General features: G+C 43.8%; 2 protein-coding genes across 3 annotated transcripts in view; one reads left to right on the forward strand and one right to left on the reverse strand.

Moving 5' to 3' along the window:
- The window catches only part of dus4l (dihydrouridine synthase 4-like (S. cerevisiae)), a 114,079-nt gene extending 108,351 nt beyond the window's left edge, over positions 1-5,728 (reverse strand). Inside the window, exons 1-2 of the mRNA XM_070896749.1 lie at positions 5,509-5,728; positions 5,277-5,398 (exon numbers count right to left, since the gene is read on the reverse strand). Coding sequence (XP_070752850.1) covers positions 5,277-5,398; positions 5,509-5,603 — 217 coding nt within the window. The 5' untranslated portion in view covers positions 5,604-5,728. The remainder of the gene's footprint in view (positions 1-5,276; positions 5,399-5,508) is intronic.
- A 139-nt stretch (positions 5,729-5,867) lies between these two features.
- Positions 5,868-16,750, forward strand: part of cog5 (component of oligomeric golgi complex 5) — a 189,139-nt gene continuing 178,256 nt past the window's right edge. For both annotated transcript variants that reach the window (XM_070897430.1, XM_070897431.1), the window contains exons 1-3: positions 5,868-5,971; positions 12,965-13,104; positions 14,910-14,967. In XM_070897430.1, the coding sequence (XP_070753531.1) occupies positions 5,914-5,971; positions 12,965-13,104; positions 14,910-14,967 (256 nt within the window). In that variant the 5' untranslated portion in view covers positions 5,868-5,913. The remainder of the gene's footprint in view (positions 5,972-12,964; positions 13,105-14,909; positions 14,968-16,750) is intronic.

Raw genomic sequence — 16,750 nt, forward strand, 5'->3', positions numbered from 1 at the left:
TGTCGTTGATCCTTTGGGTGTGTGTTGTGGGCTCGAAAAAGGTGGTATCTGCTGTGGGTTGTTCAGGGCAGTCTGTGAACTGTAGCCTCGTTTGGTCCAGGTGCTTTCTGCAAATTTGTCCATTGTCTAGTTTGACTACAAACACCCTACTCCCTTCTTTAGCTATCACCGTGCCCGCAATCCACTTGGGACCATGTCCATAGTTTAGCATGTACACAGGGTCATTCAGATCAATTTCCCGTGACACAGTGGTGCGACCATCGTTTACATTTTGTTGCTGCCGCCTGCTCTCTACCTGATCATGCAGGTTGGGGTAAACCAGCGAGAGTGTGATTTTAAGTGTCCTTTTCATGAGTAGCTCAGCTGGGGGCACCCCTGTGAGCGAGTGGGGTCTCGTGCGGTAGCTGAGCAGTACTCGGGATAGGCCGGTTTGGAGTGAGCCTCCTGTGACTCGTTTAAAGCTCTGTTTGATTGTTTGTACTGCCCGCTCTGCCTGCCCATTGGAAATTGGTTTAAACGGGGCCGAGGTGACATGTTTGATCCCACTGCGGGTCATGAATTCTTTAAATTCGGCACTGGTGAAACATGGCCCGTTGTCACTGACCAGTATGTCAGGCAGGCCATGGGTGGCAAACATGGCCCTCAGGCTTCAGTGGTGGCGGTGCTTCCCGACATTATTTCACATTCAATCCATTTTGAAAAAGCATCCACCACCACCAGGAACATTTTACCGAGAAACGGGCCCGCACAGTCGACATGGATCCTTGACCATGGTCTGGAAGGCCAGGACCACAAACTTAGTGGTGCCTCTCTGGGCGCGTTGCTCAACTGAGCATACAAGCTGCATTGCCGTACACAGAACTCTAAGTCAGAGTCGATACCGGGCCACCACACGTGGGATCTGGCTATCGCTTTCATCATTACTATACCCGGGTGTGTGCTGTGGAGATCCGAGATGAACGTCTCCCTGCCCTTTTTGAGTAGCACTACGCGGTTACCCCACAACAAGCAGTCTGCCTGAATAGACAGCTCGTCCTATCGCTGCTGGAACGGCTTGATTAGCTCTTGCATTTTAACGGGGATGCTGGACCAGCTCCCATGTAGTACACAGTTTATTTACTAGGGACAGCAGAGGATTTTGGCTGGTCCAAGTCCTAATCTGGCGGGCCGTGACAGGTGATTTATCATTTTCAAACGCTTCCATGACCATCAACAAGTCTGCGGACTGCGCCACCATCAACAAGTTTGCAGGCTGCGCCATTTCCACCTCCGTGGTGGGCAATGGTAGCCGACTGAGAGCATCCGCACAGTTCTCGGTGCCTGGCCTGTGGCGGATGGTATAGTTATATGCTGATAGCGCGAGTGCCCACCTTTGTATGCGGGCTGAGGCAATAGTAGTTATCCCCTGGTTTTCAGCGAACAGGGATATGAGGGGCTTGTGATCGGTTTCCAGCTCAAATTTGAGGCCAAACAGGTACTGATGGATTTTCTTTACCCTGAACACACACGCTAATGCTTCTTTCTCAATCATGCTGTAGGCCCCCTCGGCCTTAGACAAGCTCCTGGAGGCATAGGCGACAGATTGCAACTTCCCCACAACGTTAGCTTGTTGTAATACACACCCGACTCCATATGACGACGCATCACATGCTAGCAAAAGTCTTTTCTTTTACACGGGTTATACAATACAAGCAGCTTGTTGGAGCATAAAATGTTCCTGGCTTTCTCAAAAGCAATTACTTGTTCTTTTTTCCCATACCCAGTTCTCACCTTTACGCAATAACACATGTAGGGGCTCTAAGAGGATGCTTAACCCCGTTAGGAAGTTACCAAAATAGTTCAGGAGTCCCAGGAAGGACCGCAGCTCCGTGATGTTCTGTGGGCTGGGCGCGTTCCTGTTAGCCTCTGTCTTGGCGTCTGTGGGCCGAATGCCGTCTGCCGCGATCTTTCTCTCCAAAAACTCCACTTCTGTTGCCATGAAGATGCATTTCGACCTCTTCAGCTGCAGCCCTACGCGATCCAGTCGCTGGAGGACCTCCTCCAGGTTTTATAGGTGCTCGGCGGTGTCCCGACCCGTGACCAATATGTCGTCTTGAAAGACCACCGTGTGTGGTACCAACTTGAGTAGGCTCTCCATGTTTCTCTGGAAGATTGCTGCAGCTGACCGAATTCCAAACGGGCATCTGTTGTAGATGAACAGTCCCTTGTGCATGTTGATGCAGGTGAGGCCCTTCAAAGACTCCTCCAGCTCCTGCGTCATGTAGGCCAAAGTCAGGTCGAGCTTGGTGAACGTCTTGCCTCCTGCCAGCGTCGCAAATAGGTTGCCTGCCTTAGATAGCGAGTATTGGTCCTGTAGCGAGAAACGATTAATAGTTACTTTATAATCGCCGCAAATCCTGACCGTGCCATCACTTTTGAGTACTGGAACAATCGGGCTGGCCCACTCGCTGAATTCCACTGTGGAGATGATGCCCTCGCGTTGCAGCCTGTCCAGCTCAGTTTCCACTCTCTCCCTCATCATGTGAAGTACCGCTTGCGCCTTGTGGTGAATGGGTCGTGCCTCTGGGACCAAGTGGATCCGTATCTTTGCCCTGGAAAAGTTTCCAATGCCTGGCTCAAAAAGGGAAGGAAATTTGTTGAGAACCTGGGTACATGAGGCCTCATCAACATGTGATAGCGCTCGGATGTCATCCCAGTTCCAGCGGATTTTGCCCAACCAGCTCCTTCCAAGCAGTGTGGGGCCATCGCTCGGGACAATCCAGAGTGGCAGTTCGTGCACCGTGCCCTCGTAAGTGACCTTGACCATGGCGCTGCCCAGGACAGTGATAAGCTCTTTAGTGTACGTTCTCAGTTTCGTATGGATGGGGCTCAGGGCTGGTCAGAGTGCCTTGTTGCACCACAGTCTCTCAAACATCTTTTTACTTATGATGGATTGGCTAGCGCCAGTGTCCAGTTCCATAGCTACGGGTAAGCCATTCAATTTAACATTTAGCATTATAGGTGGACATCTCGGCGAAAATGTGTGCACCCCGCGTACTTCAGCGTACGAGGCTCGAAATTGCTTTGGTCCACCATGGACTGATCTTCCTCTGCCACGTGGTGGTTAGCAGGTTTTGCAGAGCTTGCAGCTCGTTGGAGGTGTCTCATTGTTCCACAGCTCTGGCAAACATACCCTTTGAAGCGGCATGAATAGGCTGAATGGAAGCATCCATAACGCCAACAAGTTGTGAATTGCCTTGCATTCATCCTTTGTTGGGAACTCTGAGTCATCTGGGTCACCTGAGGCCTGATGGCGTGGGTTCTGCCCTGTACATTTCTGCTCGCAAACACAATTCCAGTTAATTTATGAACATTGCTAGCACTTGTGTGCTGAGAGATTTGTTTGGTGTTATCACTGGTGGACATAAACGCCTGTGCTATCGCAATGGCCTTACTGAGGCTCGGTATCTCTACAGTCAAAAGTTTTCATAGGATGGTCTCGTGGCCAATGCCCAGTACAAAAAAGTCTCTGAGCATTTGCTCCAGGTAGCCATCAAACTCACATTGTGCTGCAAGTCGCCTTAGCTCGGCGACGTAGCTCGCCACTTCCTGACCTTCAGATCGCTAGCAGATGTAGAACTGATACCTTGCCATCAGCAAGCTCTCACTCGGGTTAAGATGCTCCCGAACCAGTGTACACAGCTCCTCATACGACTTGCCTGTGGGTTTCACCGGAGCCAGAAGATTCTTCATGAGACTGTAGGTCGGTGTCCCGCAGACCGTGAGAAGGACCGCTCTCCTTTTTGCAGCGCTTCCTTCTCCGTCCAGCTCGTTGGCTACAAAGTACTGGTCTAGTCGTTCGACATAGGCTTCCCAGTCCTCACACTCCGAGAACTTCTCCAAGATGCCCACAGTTTGCTGCATCTTTGTGTTGGATTCGTGTACTCGTCGCCAGTTATTTGTTCCTAACACAGATGAGACTGCACACAGGGAGGTTAAAGTAACAGTGACCTCAATCTTTATTAAGACACTCCAGAGTGAGGAACAGGCCTTAGGGGCCGGCTTATATACAGTGCTCCCAAGGGATGCTGGGATCCCTTGGGACTTCAGGGGATGCATTCCCTGGTGGCGGAACATGGGAGTGCATGCTTTACAGATACACAACAAAAAGTACTTGGATGTTGACGTGAAGTGCTGTGACCTACAGGGCTACGGACCAAGTGCTGGAAAGTGGGATGAGGCTGAATAGCTCTTTTTCGGCCGGCACAGACACGGTGAACTGAATGGCCTCCTTCTCTGCTGTAAATTTCTAGGATTCTATTTAAATGGGTCCATAAATCTTTTGGATGAAGCACTGCTCATCATAAAAGCTAAACTTGAGGAATCAATCTTAGAGATCTACATTCCTCTGCAACCAAGCCAGCAGATTCCAGCTGGCCTATGGAGAAAGAAAGAACTTGCTTTTATTTTGCTCCTTTCATGTCCTCAAGACACCTCAAAGCGCTTTACAACCAATGAATTACTTTCAAAAATAGTCACTGTTGTAATGCAGGCAAATGCGGCAATTACCGCAACAAGGTCTAACAACAAATGAGACAAATGACTGGTCAATCTGATTTAGTGGTGTTGGTTGAGGGACAAATGTTAGCCAGAACAGTAGGAGAACTCCCTGCTCTTCTTCAAAATAGTGGCATCGGATCTATTTGATTCACTTCAATAGGCAGACAGTGCCATGATTTTGTTCTCTCATCCAAAAGAGGGGTCTTCTGGATGAAAAAACCTACAATAAATCTAGATTATACACTGAACTCTCCGAGTACGGCTTGTATTTGCATTATAAATAAATGCTGCAAATCGAAGTGGGATCGCAAGTAATTAAAAATTGTATAATGCAATTAACAGGGTAAAAAGTTTGAAAACGAATAACAATGTTAATTTAATCTCAAAAAAAGTTTTAAAAAGTGGTAGCCTGAGTAAACATCAGAGGCTGTGTACACTTCCAGTCCTATACTCATCCATGTACAAAGCCATGGGTGAATTACTGATGGTTATATACAGTACAAACAAAATTAGCGTGCAATCCTAATGAGGAAAATTCTAATTTTAAGAGTTTTTTTCCTTTTATAAGTTTTAATTTTAAATTAAATATTACGTTGTGTTTGCATACAGAAGAAACAATCAGCAAGCACGACATCAGCTGCAACTCGAAAAATACTTTTTTTTAATTTTGTAGAAAGATTAACTTCTCTTAGCATTGATCACACGTAAAATAAATGCAATTCAAAAATATAGGTTACCATCACTTGTTGTGAATTCACTATCTCTGGCCTTCCCGGACTTCAGGAAGGCAGAAGCAATGATCATTGGCGTAAAACACAGTTCACAGTCATACTTTCTGACGAGCGATCGAAATGCCAACCTAAAGGATAAGTGCAGAAATGCTCTTAAGTACGTTACACACACAACAAACCCCCAAAAATGCACCAAACCACTGTTGGCATGTCACGGATGTTGGGTAGCACCACTCACTTTGAATATCGTACCATGGGAGCACAAATCTTTACAACGTGATCCGGCTGAAACAAGTCGACGAGGCATCTTCGCTGCCACGATTCCCCGTTCATGGAATTTCCTTGTACCGCGCCGCACACGATCACCTCCGACTTGGGTAAAACGACCCGTTGTCGTTGACAAGAACCGTCGTTTTCAAGCCTTTCCTTACCGCCCAGCGAATCGTCAAACCGTCACTTCTAACCTCCGACCTCCAACTTCCACTCGGCTCTCCTGAGCGAGTTGCTCTGTGATTGGCTGTTGGTGCCGCGAGCCCCCCTAAAGCTGTTAACCGTTTCCTCGCTTGAATCCCATTCAGTTCCAGTCTGGTACGCGTCACCAGACCAGCAGGCCGAGCGCGTGCGCGCGTCACTGTCCGCCAACATGGAAGGAAGTGAAGCAGCTTTGCTGCGGGACTCGGTGAAGGAACTGCTTTTGGATGGTAAGAGATGGGGCGGTACAGAGATACTGCGCATTACTCGTCTATAGTTACCCCACAAAAAAACAAAGTGCTTGGTGGGGGCGGGAGACGGAAATGTGTTCCAATATATCAACCGATCAAGGTGCCTACTTGGTGCATACCTTTTTCCACAAGTTCCAGTATTTATGACCACTTATTTTTGTGACCATACCTTATGAATTATTGCTGGATATGGTTTGTGGGGTGAGTGGAAGAGAGTAAATACACAGAATTTTGTTTAAATCGGGTGAGATACGTCCTTCCTGGAGTTGAGTTTTGTTGTAGAACCTCCCTTATTTGTAATGTTTTGCTTCTAATGTACATCCACAGTGCTACTGTTTACATGTTAAGGCAAAATATTTATTGGTTCAAGTAGCCATTGTTGACTTGACCATGTTGCTTGGCTCAATTATCCCAGAATCCAGTCCCATTCTCTCTCTCAGGCCGTCCCTCGTATCGAGGATGACTTGTTTCCACGCCACAAAGGGATGAGTTCACTGGTGTTTCAATGAAAGACTGAATATTCCAAGTCCTGAACTACATGCTGAAGGGTTCACATAATGCCATCAGTGTTTTGGTCATAATTTTCTTCCTTTTATTCTGGTCAGTGTATACAACTAAAATTGTTTTTATAATCATTTAAAAATGTTATGATTCTGATAAATCACTAAATTTACCTATAATATTCATGAATATTAGAAATGCTTGAAGTAGTTTCCTCTGTACAGGCCTATGCTTTGATTTGGTGATTAGGTGCTGTGACTTCCACTAATGGTGACAAGATCTGTGTTGGGTAGAGATGCATCATGGGAGTTGTGGCCTCACCTTGCTCCTGCAGCACCCCGAGCACATCAAGACAACTGTTGTCATATGAAAACAAAGTACAAAATTTATCATAAAACGCAGGCACGAACAACGGAAAGAAAATCACATTTTAAAGTTTTACACAATTTAAATTGCTAAACAAAAGTGTAAAGCTAATGGTGTTTGCGATGAATCTTTTTTATGTCCCTGAAGGAGACCAATGTTTGAGTTAAGGCTGGAGCAGGGTGGTTATGATGCACTTTGATATTAAGCTCAGATTGCAGCTAGCATCAGTCAGTCAGTCCTAGCCCATGGCAAATGACTACTGTTAGGTTTTGGAGACGACAGTGAAAAATGTCCATGCAGTGTGAGACCAATGACTGCTTCAGCAAGAATTTAAAAAAAAAACTCAGGAGGAGGCGATTTGTAATTATGTGAAGGGGGGGAGAAATGAAGGGTTTAAGGAGTGAAGAATAATCAAATGTAACAGTTCCCCTTGTGCATCCCCCACATCCATTGCCCCACCATTAGAGGCTGTGCCTTCAACTGTCTAAGCCCTGAATTCCCTTTATAAACCTCTTCGTCTCTCCATACTGCTCTCCTCCTTTAAGACACTCCTTAAAAATTGCCTCTTTGACCAATTTTCACCTGTCCTAATATCCCCTTGATTGGCTCTATTATTTTTTGTCTGACTGTGCTCCTGGGGATGTTTTACTATGTTAAAAGAGCTATATAAATGCAAGGTGTTCCATCTTAAGACTGCAAATCCAGTGTGGGAGGTAAAACAAAAAAAAATAAGTAACTGAGATGTTTCAGGGAAGGTAGAACAAACCAAGTTACTTGTTTAATAAGTTTTGTAAAATTATAAGGTAAGCAGCAGTACAAATAGTTCTGAGGTCTGTGTCAGTACCTGTCAAGTATATATTTTTACTTATTCTCTAATAAATTTGCAATATTACAGCACTGTTACTTTTAGGCTGCAGCTGCCTGAAACATCAGAAACCTCTTGCATGTGAGCATTGCTATAGGAGATCAATGGGTTATTTATCTATGGATGATGGTGACTTTCAATGTAACATACCATCCAGAAAAAAATCCACATTTAATAAGGTATACCTCAGTAGATTCAACATTATTATGTCCAGAGTAGCAATCAAAAAAAGCAAACAGGTTGCTGAGTCGGAATATCAAACAGTAGAGTATAAATCTGAATCCATCATGCCGAAGATGATCGTTGCACCTTGAGTACTGTGTTTGTGAAGTGCAAGGGAAACATCAAAGCCCTGGAAGTGGTTCAGAAAAGAGACGCTGAGTGCCATACAGTGGCTTGGCATCGCGGTGAGCGGCACGGCGTTGGGCTGGAACCACACACAGCATTGCAAGCTGGCTGGTGGCTTAGTGCCGGACCAGCTGCAGCCCTGCTGGAGGAACCTGGAACTCATGCACAGCATTGTCTTCGCGGCTAAGCAAATGTGCTTGGTGTGCCAGAAAACCATGGCAAACATGAGGTGGAACTGCTCCTCCATCCACTGAGCACCCCACTTCAGTCCGGACTTGAACAGAGGTAATGCACATGTCTTCGCGATACTGTACATCCCACTTCATCAGCAAGCGATAGTCCACCCAGTGAAAAGGTTCAGTGTTTGAAGTCCCACATCAGGACTGTGCTGACCTCCAGCTGCAGTGCTCGAGGTGCTGTCCACCTGCCAGGTCTTTAATGTGGTCTGTGATTTAGCAAACAAGAAAGACTTGCATTTATATAGCGCCTTGGACATCGCAAAGCGCTTTACAGCCAAATAAGTACTTTTTGAAATGTAGTCACTATAATTAGGAAATGCAGTCGTCAATTTTCACACAGTAAGCTCTCACAAACAGCAATGAGATCAGTTTTAGTGATGTTGGTTGAGGGATAACTATTGGCCGTGTCACCGGGAGAACTCCCCTGCTCTGTCCGAATAGTGCCCTGGGATCTTTCACGTGCTCCTGAAAGGGCATCGGTTTAACATCTATTGTGATGGACAGTATCTCCGATCGGTACTGCACTGGAATACCAGACTAGATTATGTGCATCATGTCTTTGTAGCGAGGTTTGAGCCCACAAACCTCTTGACACAGGCGAGAGTGTTATCACTGAGCCAAGGCTGACACCTAGGAGGTTAGGGATCCCATTGCACTTTTTGAAGAAGAGAACGGTGTTCTCTCACTGTCCTGGCCAAGATTCCTCCCTCTATCAATAGCACTAAAACAGATTATGTCTGTGTAGAACTTGCATTTATATAGTGCCTTATGTCCTCAGGATGTCTCAAAGAACTTCCTAACCAAATAATTATTCTTGAAATGCAGGCATTGTTGTTATGCAGAAATACAGGTGCCAATTCCACACAGCCAATTAGATGAAAAGTTGTTAATTGAGTTGGTTGAGGGAAGAGTGTTGGCGAGAGCACTGGGAAAGCTTGCTGCTCTTCAAATCGCACCATGGGCGCTACTTGAACATCTACCTGAACAGACAGATAAGATAGGGCCTTGGATTTAACACCTCAGCCAAACATAGAAACAAAAGAGGCCGAATAAAAAATGGAACATTGAGCCAAAGATGGAGATATTAGGAGGGGTGACCACAAGTTTGGTAAAAGAGGTAGGTTTTATGGAGAGGGAGGCGGAGAGGAAGAGGAACAGTAGCAGCAGGGATACAAATTTGGCTAAGGGATAGAAAACAGACTTTGGTGAATGGCAGGTTTCGGGTCTGGAGGGAGGTATACAATGGTATTCCTCAGGGTTCAGTACTAGGACCACTGATGTTTTTGATATACATTAATGACTTGGACTTGGGGGTACAGCGCACAATTTCAAAGTTTGCAGATGAGACAAAACGTGGGGGGAAAGTGACACGAAGAGTGAGGAAGATAGTAATAGACAGGCTAGTGGAATGGCAGCTGAATTCAATGCAGAAAAATGTGAGGTGATGCATTTTGGTAGGAAGAATGAGGAGAGACAATACAAGCTAAATGGTACAATTTTAAAGGGTGTGCAAGAACAGAGAAATCTGAAGGTGTTTGTGCACAAATCTTTGAAGGTGGCAAGAACAAAGCAGTTAACAAATCTTGGGATCCTTGGCAAAAGTCAGGAAGTTATGCTAAACCTATATAAAACACTAGTTCAGCCTTAGCTGTTGTATCCAATTCTGGGCACCACACTTTGCAAAGGACATGAAGGCTTTGTAGAGGGTACAGAAAAAGTTTACTAGAATGTTTCCCGAGATTAGAGATTACAGTTACATGGATAGACTGGAGAAACTGGTGTTGTTCTCCTTAAAACAGAGAAGGCTAAGAGGAGATTTGATAGAAGTGTTTAAAATTGTGAATGGTTTAGATAAGAGTAAATAAAGAGAAACTGTTTCCAATGACTGAAGGGTCCAAAGAACCAGAATCGACATGCGTAAAAAGGGTCGGAAAAACCTTTTTATGCAATGAGTGGTTAGGATTTGGAATCCACGGCCTGATAGGGTGGTGGATACAGATTCAACAGTATTTTTCAAAAGGGAATTAAATGAACCCTTAAAGGAGAAATTTGCAAGGATATGGGGAAAGAGCCAGGGAGTGGGACTAACTGGATTGCTCTTCAAAAGATGGGCTGAATGGCCTCCTTCTGTGCTGCACTATTTATGATTTATGATCCCTACTGTTAGAAGACAAATTGTGAGGAAAGGCTAAAATAACTCTGAGTCTTCAACCTTATAAAGAGATAAATAATATTGGACCTCAAGAACTAAGTGGAATAGAAAAGGTTAAGCTGGAACACTATTTCAACGTAAACTACTACTGCAGTACAATGGAAATGTAGGTACAAATTAAAGTTCAGAACTCATGCAAAGAGTGATTGATACCTAAAACATAATTGCCAAAATGTTGATTTGTATTTTATATGCTGTTGTAATGTGTTTAAAAAAAATGGTGGTGTTTGTTTGACATTTAGTCAAATGACAATGATTAATGGAGAAATAAACGTAATATCTAATGTTAACTTCAGTACTATTAATTGTATATTTAAATGTTTTTGGACACTTGTAAGTTAAATGTGAAGAACAATGTTTCTTCTATTATATAAAAAAAATCTCTGGTCATTATTCAAAAATTTTTTTGGGGACAAGTGAAAGTAATTTATGAATATACATTTAAGGCAGATGTTCAGTGAAACTGGTGACAAGTGGGCACAATAGTGCTCCTGGACTGCCATTTCATTTGAGATGAAAGAATAATGGTAATTGACTTTGAAGTTTGATTGTATTTGAAAAAAAATACATTTGATCAGTATTGGTTTAAGATGGTATTTTTCTTCTATTGTCTATTTGTCCTCTCCCCTTGCTCCTACTTTCTGTAGTTCTTGACTCCATCATGGATTTTGCATGTTCAATTGTATGACGTATCAAATTGACATAGGGTTAGTGTAGGATATCAACTTTACAGCAAAAAACATTAAAAAGTCCACCAGTGCAGAACTGTGTGCACTATATCAGATGCTCCCTTGTATTTAGAATTTCATTGATTCAATAATTGTTCACAAAAGAGTAGTAGTGAATAAATTAATTGTTAAAACATTTTGTCCAAATTGACATATTTATTTAATATTAAAAACAGAAAATGCTGGAAATCTCAGCTAGTCAGGCAGCATCTGTGGAGAGAAAGCAGAGTTAACATTTCGGGTAAATGACCCTTTAGAACTGAAGAGTGTTCGGACAGAACAAATTCTTAATGAGCACTGAAGGGGAGGGGAAGAAAGAACAAAGAGCAAGGTCCATTATAAGCCCACTGACTCCCACAGCTACCTGGACTACACTTTCCTCCCACCCTGCATCCTGTAAGGACTCCATTCTATTCTCACAGTTTCTCCGTCTCCGTCGCATCTGCTCTGACGATGTCACCTTTCACACTATTGTCTCTGGCATGTCTTCCTTTTTCCTCAACAGAGGATTCCCCTCCGCCATGGTTAACATGGCCCTCAACCGTGTCCGTTCTATTTCCCGTACCTCTGCTCTCACCCCTTTCCCACCCCCCCCTCAGAAACATGACGGGGTTCTCCTTGTCCTCACCTTTCACCCCACCAGCCTCCACGTTCAACGGATCATCCTCCACCATTTCCGCCACCTCCAGACTGATCCCATCACCAGTCACACAGAATTACGAAGGGGCCGCTCCCTCCGCGACACCCTGGTCCATTCTGCAGTCACCCCCAGCACCCCCTCCCCTTCCCATGGCGCCTTTCCGTGCAAGCACAGGAGATACAACACCTGCCCTTTTACCTCCTCCATTCCTACTATCCAGGGCCCCAGATACTCCTTGCAGGTGAAACAGTGATTTACTTGTACTTTCAATTCAGTATACTGTGTTCGCCGCTCACGATGTGGTCTCCTCTACATTGGGGAGACAAAGCGTAGATTTGGTGACTGTTTTACGGAGCACCTCCGTTCAATGTGACCCTGAGCTTTCGGCCGCCTGTCACTTTAATTCTCCACTCCATTCCTACTCTGACACCTCTGTCCTTGGTCTACTACACTGTTCCAACGAAGCTCAATGCAAGCTCGAGGAACAGCACCTCATTTTTTGTTTAGGCACTTTACAGCCTTCTGGACTCAACATCGAGTTCAACAATTTCGGAGCGTAACCGCTGCCAATCTTTGGCTCCCCTCCCCCCACCCCTCCAGCCTGTGTTTTTTTTTTCCTTGACTCTAATGGCAGCTGGTCATTATCCCACCATTCACACCCTATCTTGACTAATGTTTTTTTTAAACTCCTCGCATTACCATTTCAATTTGGCCCATCATCCCTTTTGTGTCTCTAATCTCTCCTGTCTTCCACCCTATCACAGATCTTCCCTTTTGTTCTTACTTCCCCTCCCCCTTTCAGTGCTTGTTAAGAATCTGTTCTTTTCGAACACTCTCCAGTTCTGACGAAGGGTCATCGACCCGAAACGTTAACTTTGCTTTCTCTCCACAGATGCTGCCTGACCCGCTGAGATTTCCAGCATTTTCTGTTTTTATTCCAGATTCCAGCATCTTGCTTTTGTGTTGACGTTTATTTACTTGTTTTACCACCATCATGTTTTATATTTGTGATTTTAATTTATTTCGTTTGACAGATATCATGAAATATTAAAAAAATACCCTAACTTTTTCAGAATGCTACACAGACTTCTTGAAGGAAGCGTTTGATGTAAAGACCTATACGGCACAATCCATTCATCAAGCAGTAATAGTTGAACAATTGGCAAAACTCGCTCAAGGCATTAGTCAACTGGATAAAGAACTTCATATACAGGTAACAAAAGGATGTCTTGCTACTATGTGGATGCATTATCTGAGAGCTTTATAAAGCCTCAGAGGAGCATATGATCTTTCCTAGGAATGACTTTAAAATGGTTGGCTCGACTGGCATCGTTCCCAGCCAAATTTGTCATCCATGGTGGTTTACCCAGCAGATTCATTATCCCAAACAGGTTGGACAGAGAGTGTAAAAAAAAAAAGTAAAATGCCCCTATCACTCCCTCCCATGTCACTGCAGCGCACTCAGTTTGGGGATTGCATCCATCAATTTTGCAGGAAATTCCATAATTTTAGCACATACTTGGATAAGGAGGACTGTGCTTTCTGTGTATGAGTTTACTTCTGAGATTCAGGAGGGTGCTTTTCTTGCAATAGCTGAAGGATGCTCAGGGAAGTAACATTTTGAACCGTGCAAATGGATGTTGCTGCTCACTTGGGTCTTAGAAACGGTTCCATTGTGTTGAGGAAAACTCAGTGTTCTATTTCTGCTACTTGTTCATTTTTGGAGGGGAAAGTGAATTGCAGCAGTCTGGGCTGGATTTCAGGTACCAAAGGTCCAAGGACAGTATTTTAACCAAGTTGCGCACTATTCCTCGCTAAGAGACATGAATTTGAATCCTTTCTCCATGGATGACTTTGGTTCTTGAGACTAGACAGTCTTGGTTATATGGGGAGGGAACAAATTCAAATAGTTTATCATTTACAATTAATCTTTACAAAAAACACAAAATGTAAGTCATTCAAGCACCAAAGATTTATAATTAGTGAAAATCAGATCTTGACACTTTTTTCCATAAACAAAACTATTAGTTGCAAGTTATTTTTATTTTGAATTGAATAATAACTAGTTGTCAAGCATTTAAGAGACAGTGTTTGTAATTTTGCAAAATCAATCCACTATTGCAACTATCTAGGCCGCCTTTGGGATAAATATGTGCCTAGATGCGAATTTCTGTTTCTTGCTAATCTAGAGGGAGACACAACTGAGTTAGATGCAAAATAGAGCAACGGCAATAATTTTTTTTAATGGTAAGAGTGAACCATGTCTTTATTCTGATGCAAGTGAAGAAACACGATTCCCTTCTCACTTCCGGTTGTTTAATTCTCTCCGTCTTCAATTTCTTCCTGAACCCTGTGGAGGTTGATCATGAGGAAATCTTTTCTGGGCTATGCACATCCTATTGCTCTGGAGTTGAGTTGGGCTGATGGAGAGGACTGGTTTGGCAGGACTACACACATTCCTGATGGGAAATGATATGGTAAATGACAATGTTTCTAAAACAAAAGGTGGCTACACAAAAAAAGAGTAAACCGAAGAAGCATTATGACTGAATTCTGATGATGGAGGCACTGTGTAGAGGGAGGGTTGGGGAACATTGTTTCTTGCCTCTTGCACAAGGAATTTATAAGAAGCGATTTCTTGAGCAATCTGGAAGTCATGTCTTTTAATATATTTTGGTGGATTTTTATGCTGATCAATATAAGGAATGTTAGTGCTTGAGAATGATCACTTTTCAACTTCTGGTGCTCTGTCAAAAGGAAAGACGGGTACAGTGCAAGGTTAGATATAAAGTAGGCTGCCTTTATTACAACTCCAACAATGTGCCTTAAAGCTCAACCTGAGAAAAGGACCGACTATTGCACCTGTTTAATTTTTTACATTTTGTTGTCCAGAGATGATCTCTGAATTAGGTTGCTAAATTAGGTTTATGTTTAATGGAGTATAGAATACCTATTGCACATGATATCATGTTAATCAACATATAAAGTAAATCCTAAAATCAATATTTGTTTTTGCAGGTTGTTGCAAGACATGAAAACCTGCTTGCTCAAGCTACTGGCATAGAGTCACTGGAAGGTAAGTGTTCAAATAAAAGCAAATTTTGAAACCCGTACAAACTGACACCCCCAAAAATGACACACAATCCCAAATAACTTGATTTGAATAGATACAAGCTGCCTCTCGAAACCATGGACACTCGCAAATTCCGAACTATGGACAGCCTTAAATGCACCAAGTCCGTTTACAACTTAATATGCAGGAAAGTGCGTGATTGCAGAGGATGAAAAACGGCGCTTGTGTAATGGAGATCTCTTCACCCAGCATGCATAGCAGAAGAGAAACCATTCGGTTGCTCAGCTAGAATGTTTGCACAGCTCGATCACCGGGATAGAGGGGTTTCTCTGCCATTACGGATGCTGGGTAAAGAGATATCCATTACACTAGCTGAGAACTGCCGGTCAGAAGTGGGGGAGTGGGGGTTGGGAGGAGGAATCAGGGGGCCCTGAAATTGCAGGGGGGTAAAGAGTTAAGGGTAGAGGGAGACTAGGGATGTGGTAGCTCGAGGTTGGGGTGGTGGTGGGGGCGGGGGGGGGGGGGGTGGCGAGAGACTGAGGAGTGGGGCCTGGGGGGGATGGAGAGAATGGATTCCCCTTTTCCCCATCCTCCATATCCCCTCTTCGCCTGCTCTTGGGTGCACTCCTGGGTCTTAGGAATTTCTCTCAACACCTGTTGGCGTAAAACCACAAATAAAGATTCTCAACTACAGAGGACCCAACCGTTAAGGTAAATGCAATAACATTTGTAGACGTCTTGCAATCTGATGTTGCATGGTTAGATGTCGTGACCAGAACATCATTAGCAGCTGCAGCACATGGAGAGGGGGATCCCAGAAAAGAGTCTGCAGGACATTAACTCTGCCCCCTTTCTCTTTTTCCCCCACCCAATTTGGCTGGGATCTGCCAGGCACTTCAACTCTATAGCAACCACCTCGCCCTGTGCAGACTGCCAATGTAATAGATCCCAGGATCAGGACATCGCTCCCTCAGTGGAAAAGGACACTGTGATGGCAATGACCTCGGAATCCAAACAAATAGAAAATGAACTGAAATCATATCTTGCTGAAAGGACCCCACAATTGGGTACTATCCCGGTTGAGGGTGGAAAAAAAAAAGAAACTGCTGCAGGGATTACAGCCAATCCTGGAATATTTGGCTCATCCAGCTTACTGTGTACACAATGACCATTGGTATCCCTAATTTACAGGTTTCACTAATATATTTGATCATGTAAAATAACAGTGTTAAAGTCAGATGTTAAGCTCCAAGTCTGAAAAGTAGTTTCTTCTGCCCTGACGATCTCATTAGCTACAGTTAATCTTGTGACCAATTTGAAGGATTTTGTTTTATTGACTGGTTAGTTTTGTTTCACCCCTGTTAACTTGAAATAAAAGCTGATTAATTAAATAAAAGATCTGTTGTTGTCATGGAATCAATTAAGTTAACAGGTGAAACAAAACCAATTGTCTTCCTGCTCTCAACTGACCTGTCTTTATTGGTCCAGAGCCCTGTCAGTAAAACAAAATCCTTCAAATTGATCAAGATTAACTGTAGCTAATGAGATTGACAAGGCAGATAAAACTAGTTTTCAGCAATTCAGTCAGTTGTGTTATTCACGAAAGGCGCTTAACGAATATTCTTGGATTTGTTTTTAAAAAGGCTTGTTTATAAATCTTGGTGAATTTTGAGGATTGGAGAATGGAACGTGTTTCCATCTTGTGAACTTGTCTCAAGATCGAGCATACTCGGATGATGTACAGTATGGGTAGATGCAGAGTAAATGTTCTAATCAGTGGCACAAC

This window comes from Pristiophorus japonicus, chromosome 13 (assembly GCF_044704955.1).
Source record: "Pristiophorus japonicus isolate sPriJap1 chromosome 13, sPriJap1.hap1, whole genome shotgun sequence".
In the NCBI taxonomy this organism is placed as follows: Eukaryota; Metazoa; Chordata; class Chondrichthyes; family Pristiophoridae; genus Pristiophorus; species Pristiophorus japonicus.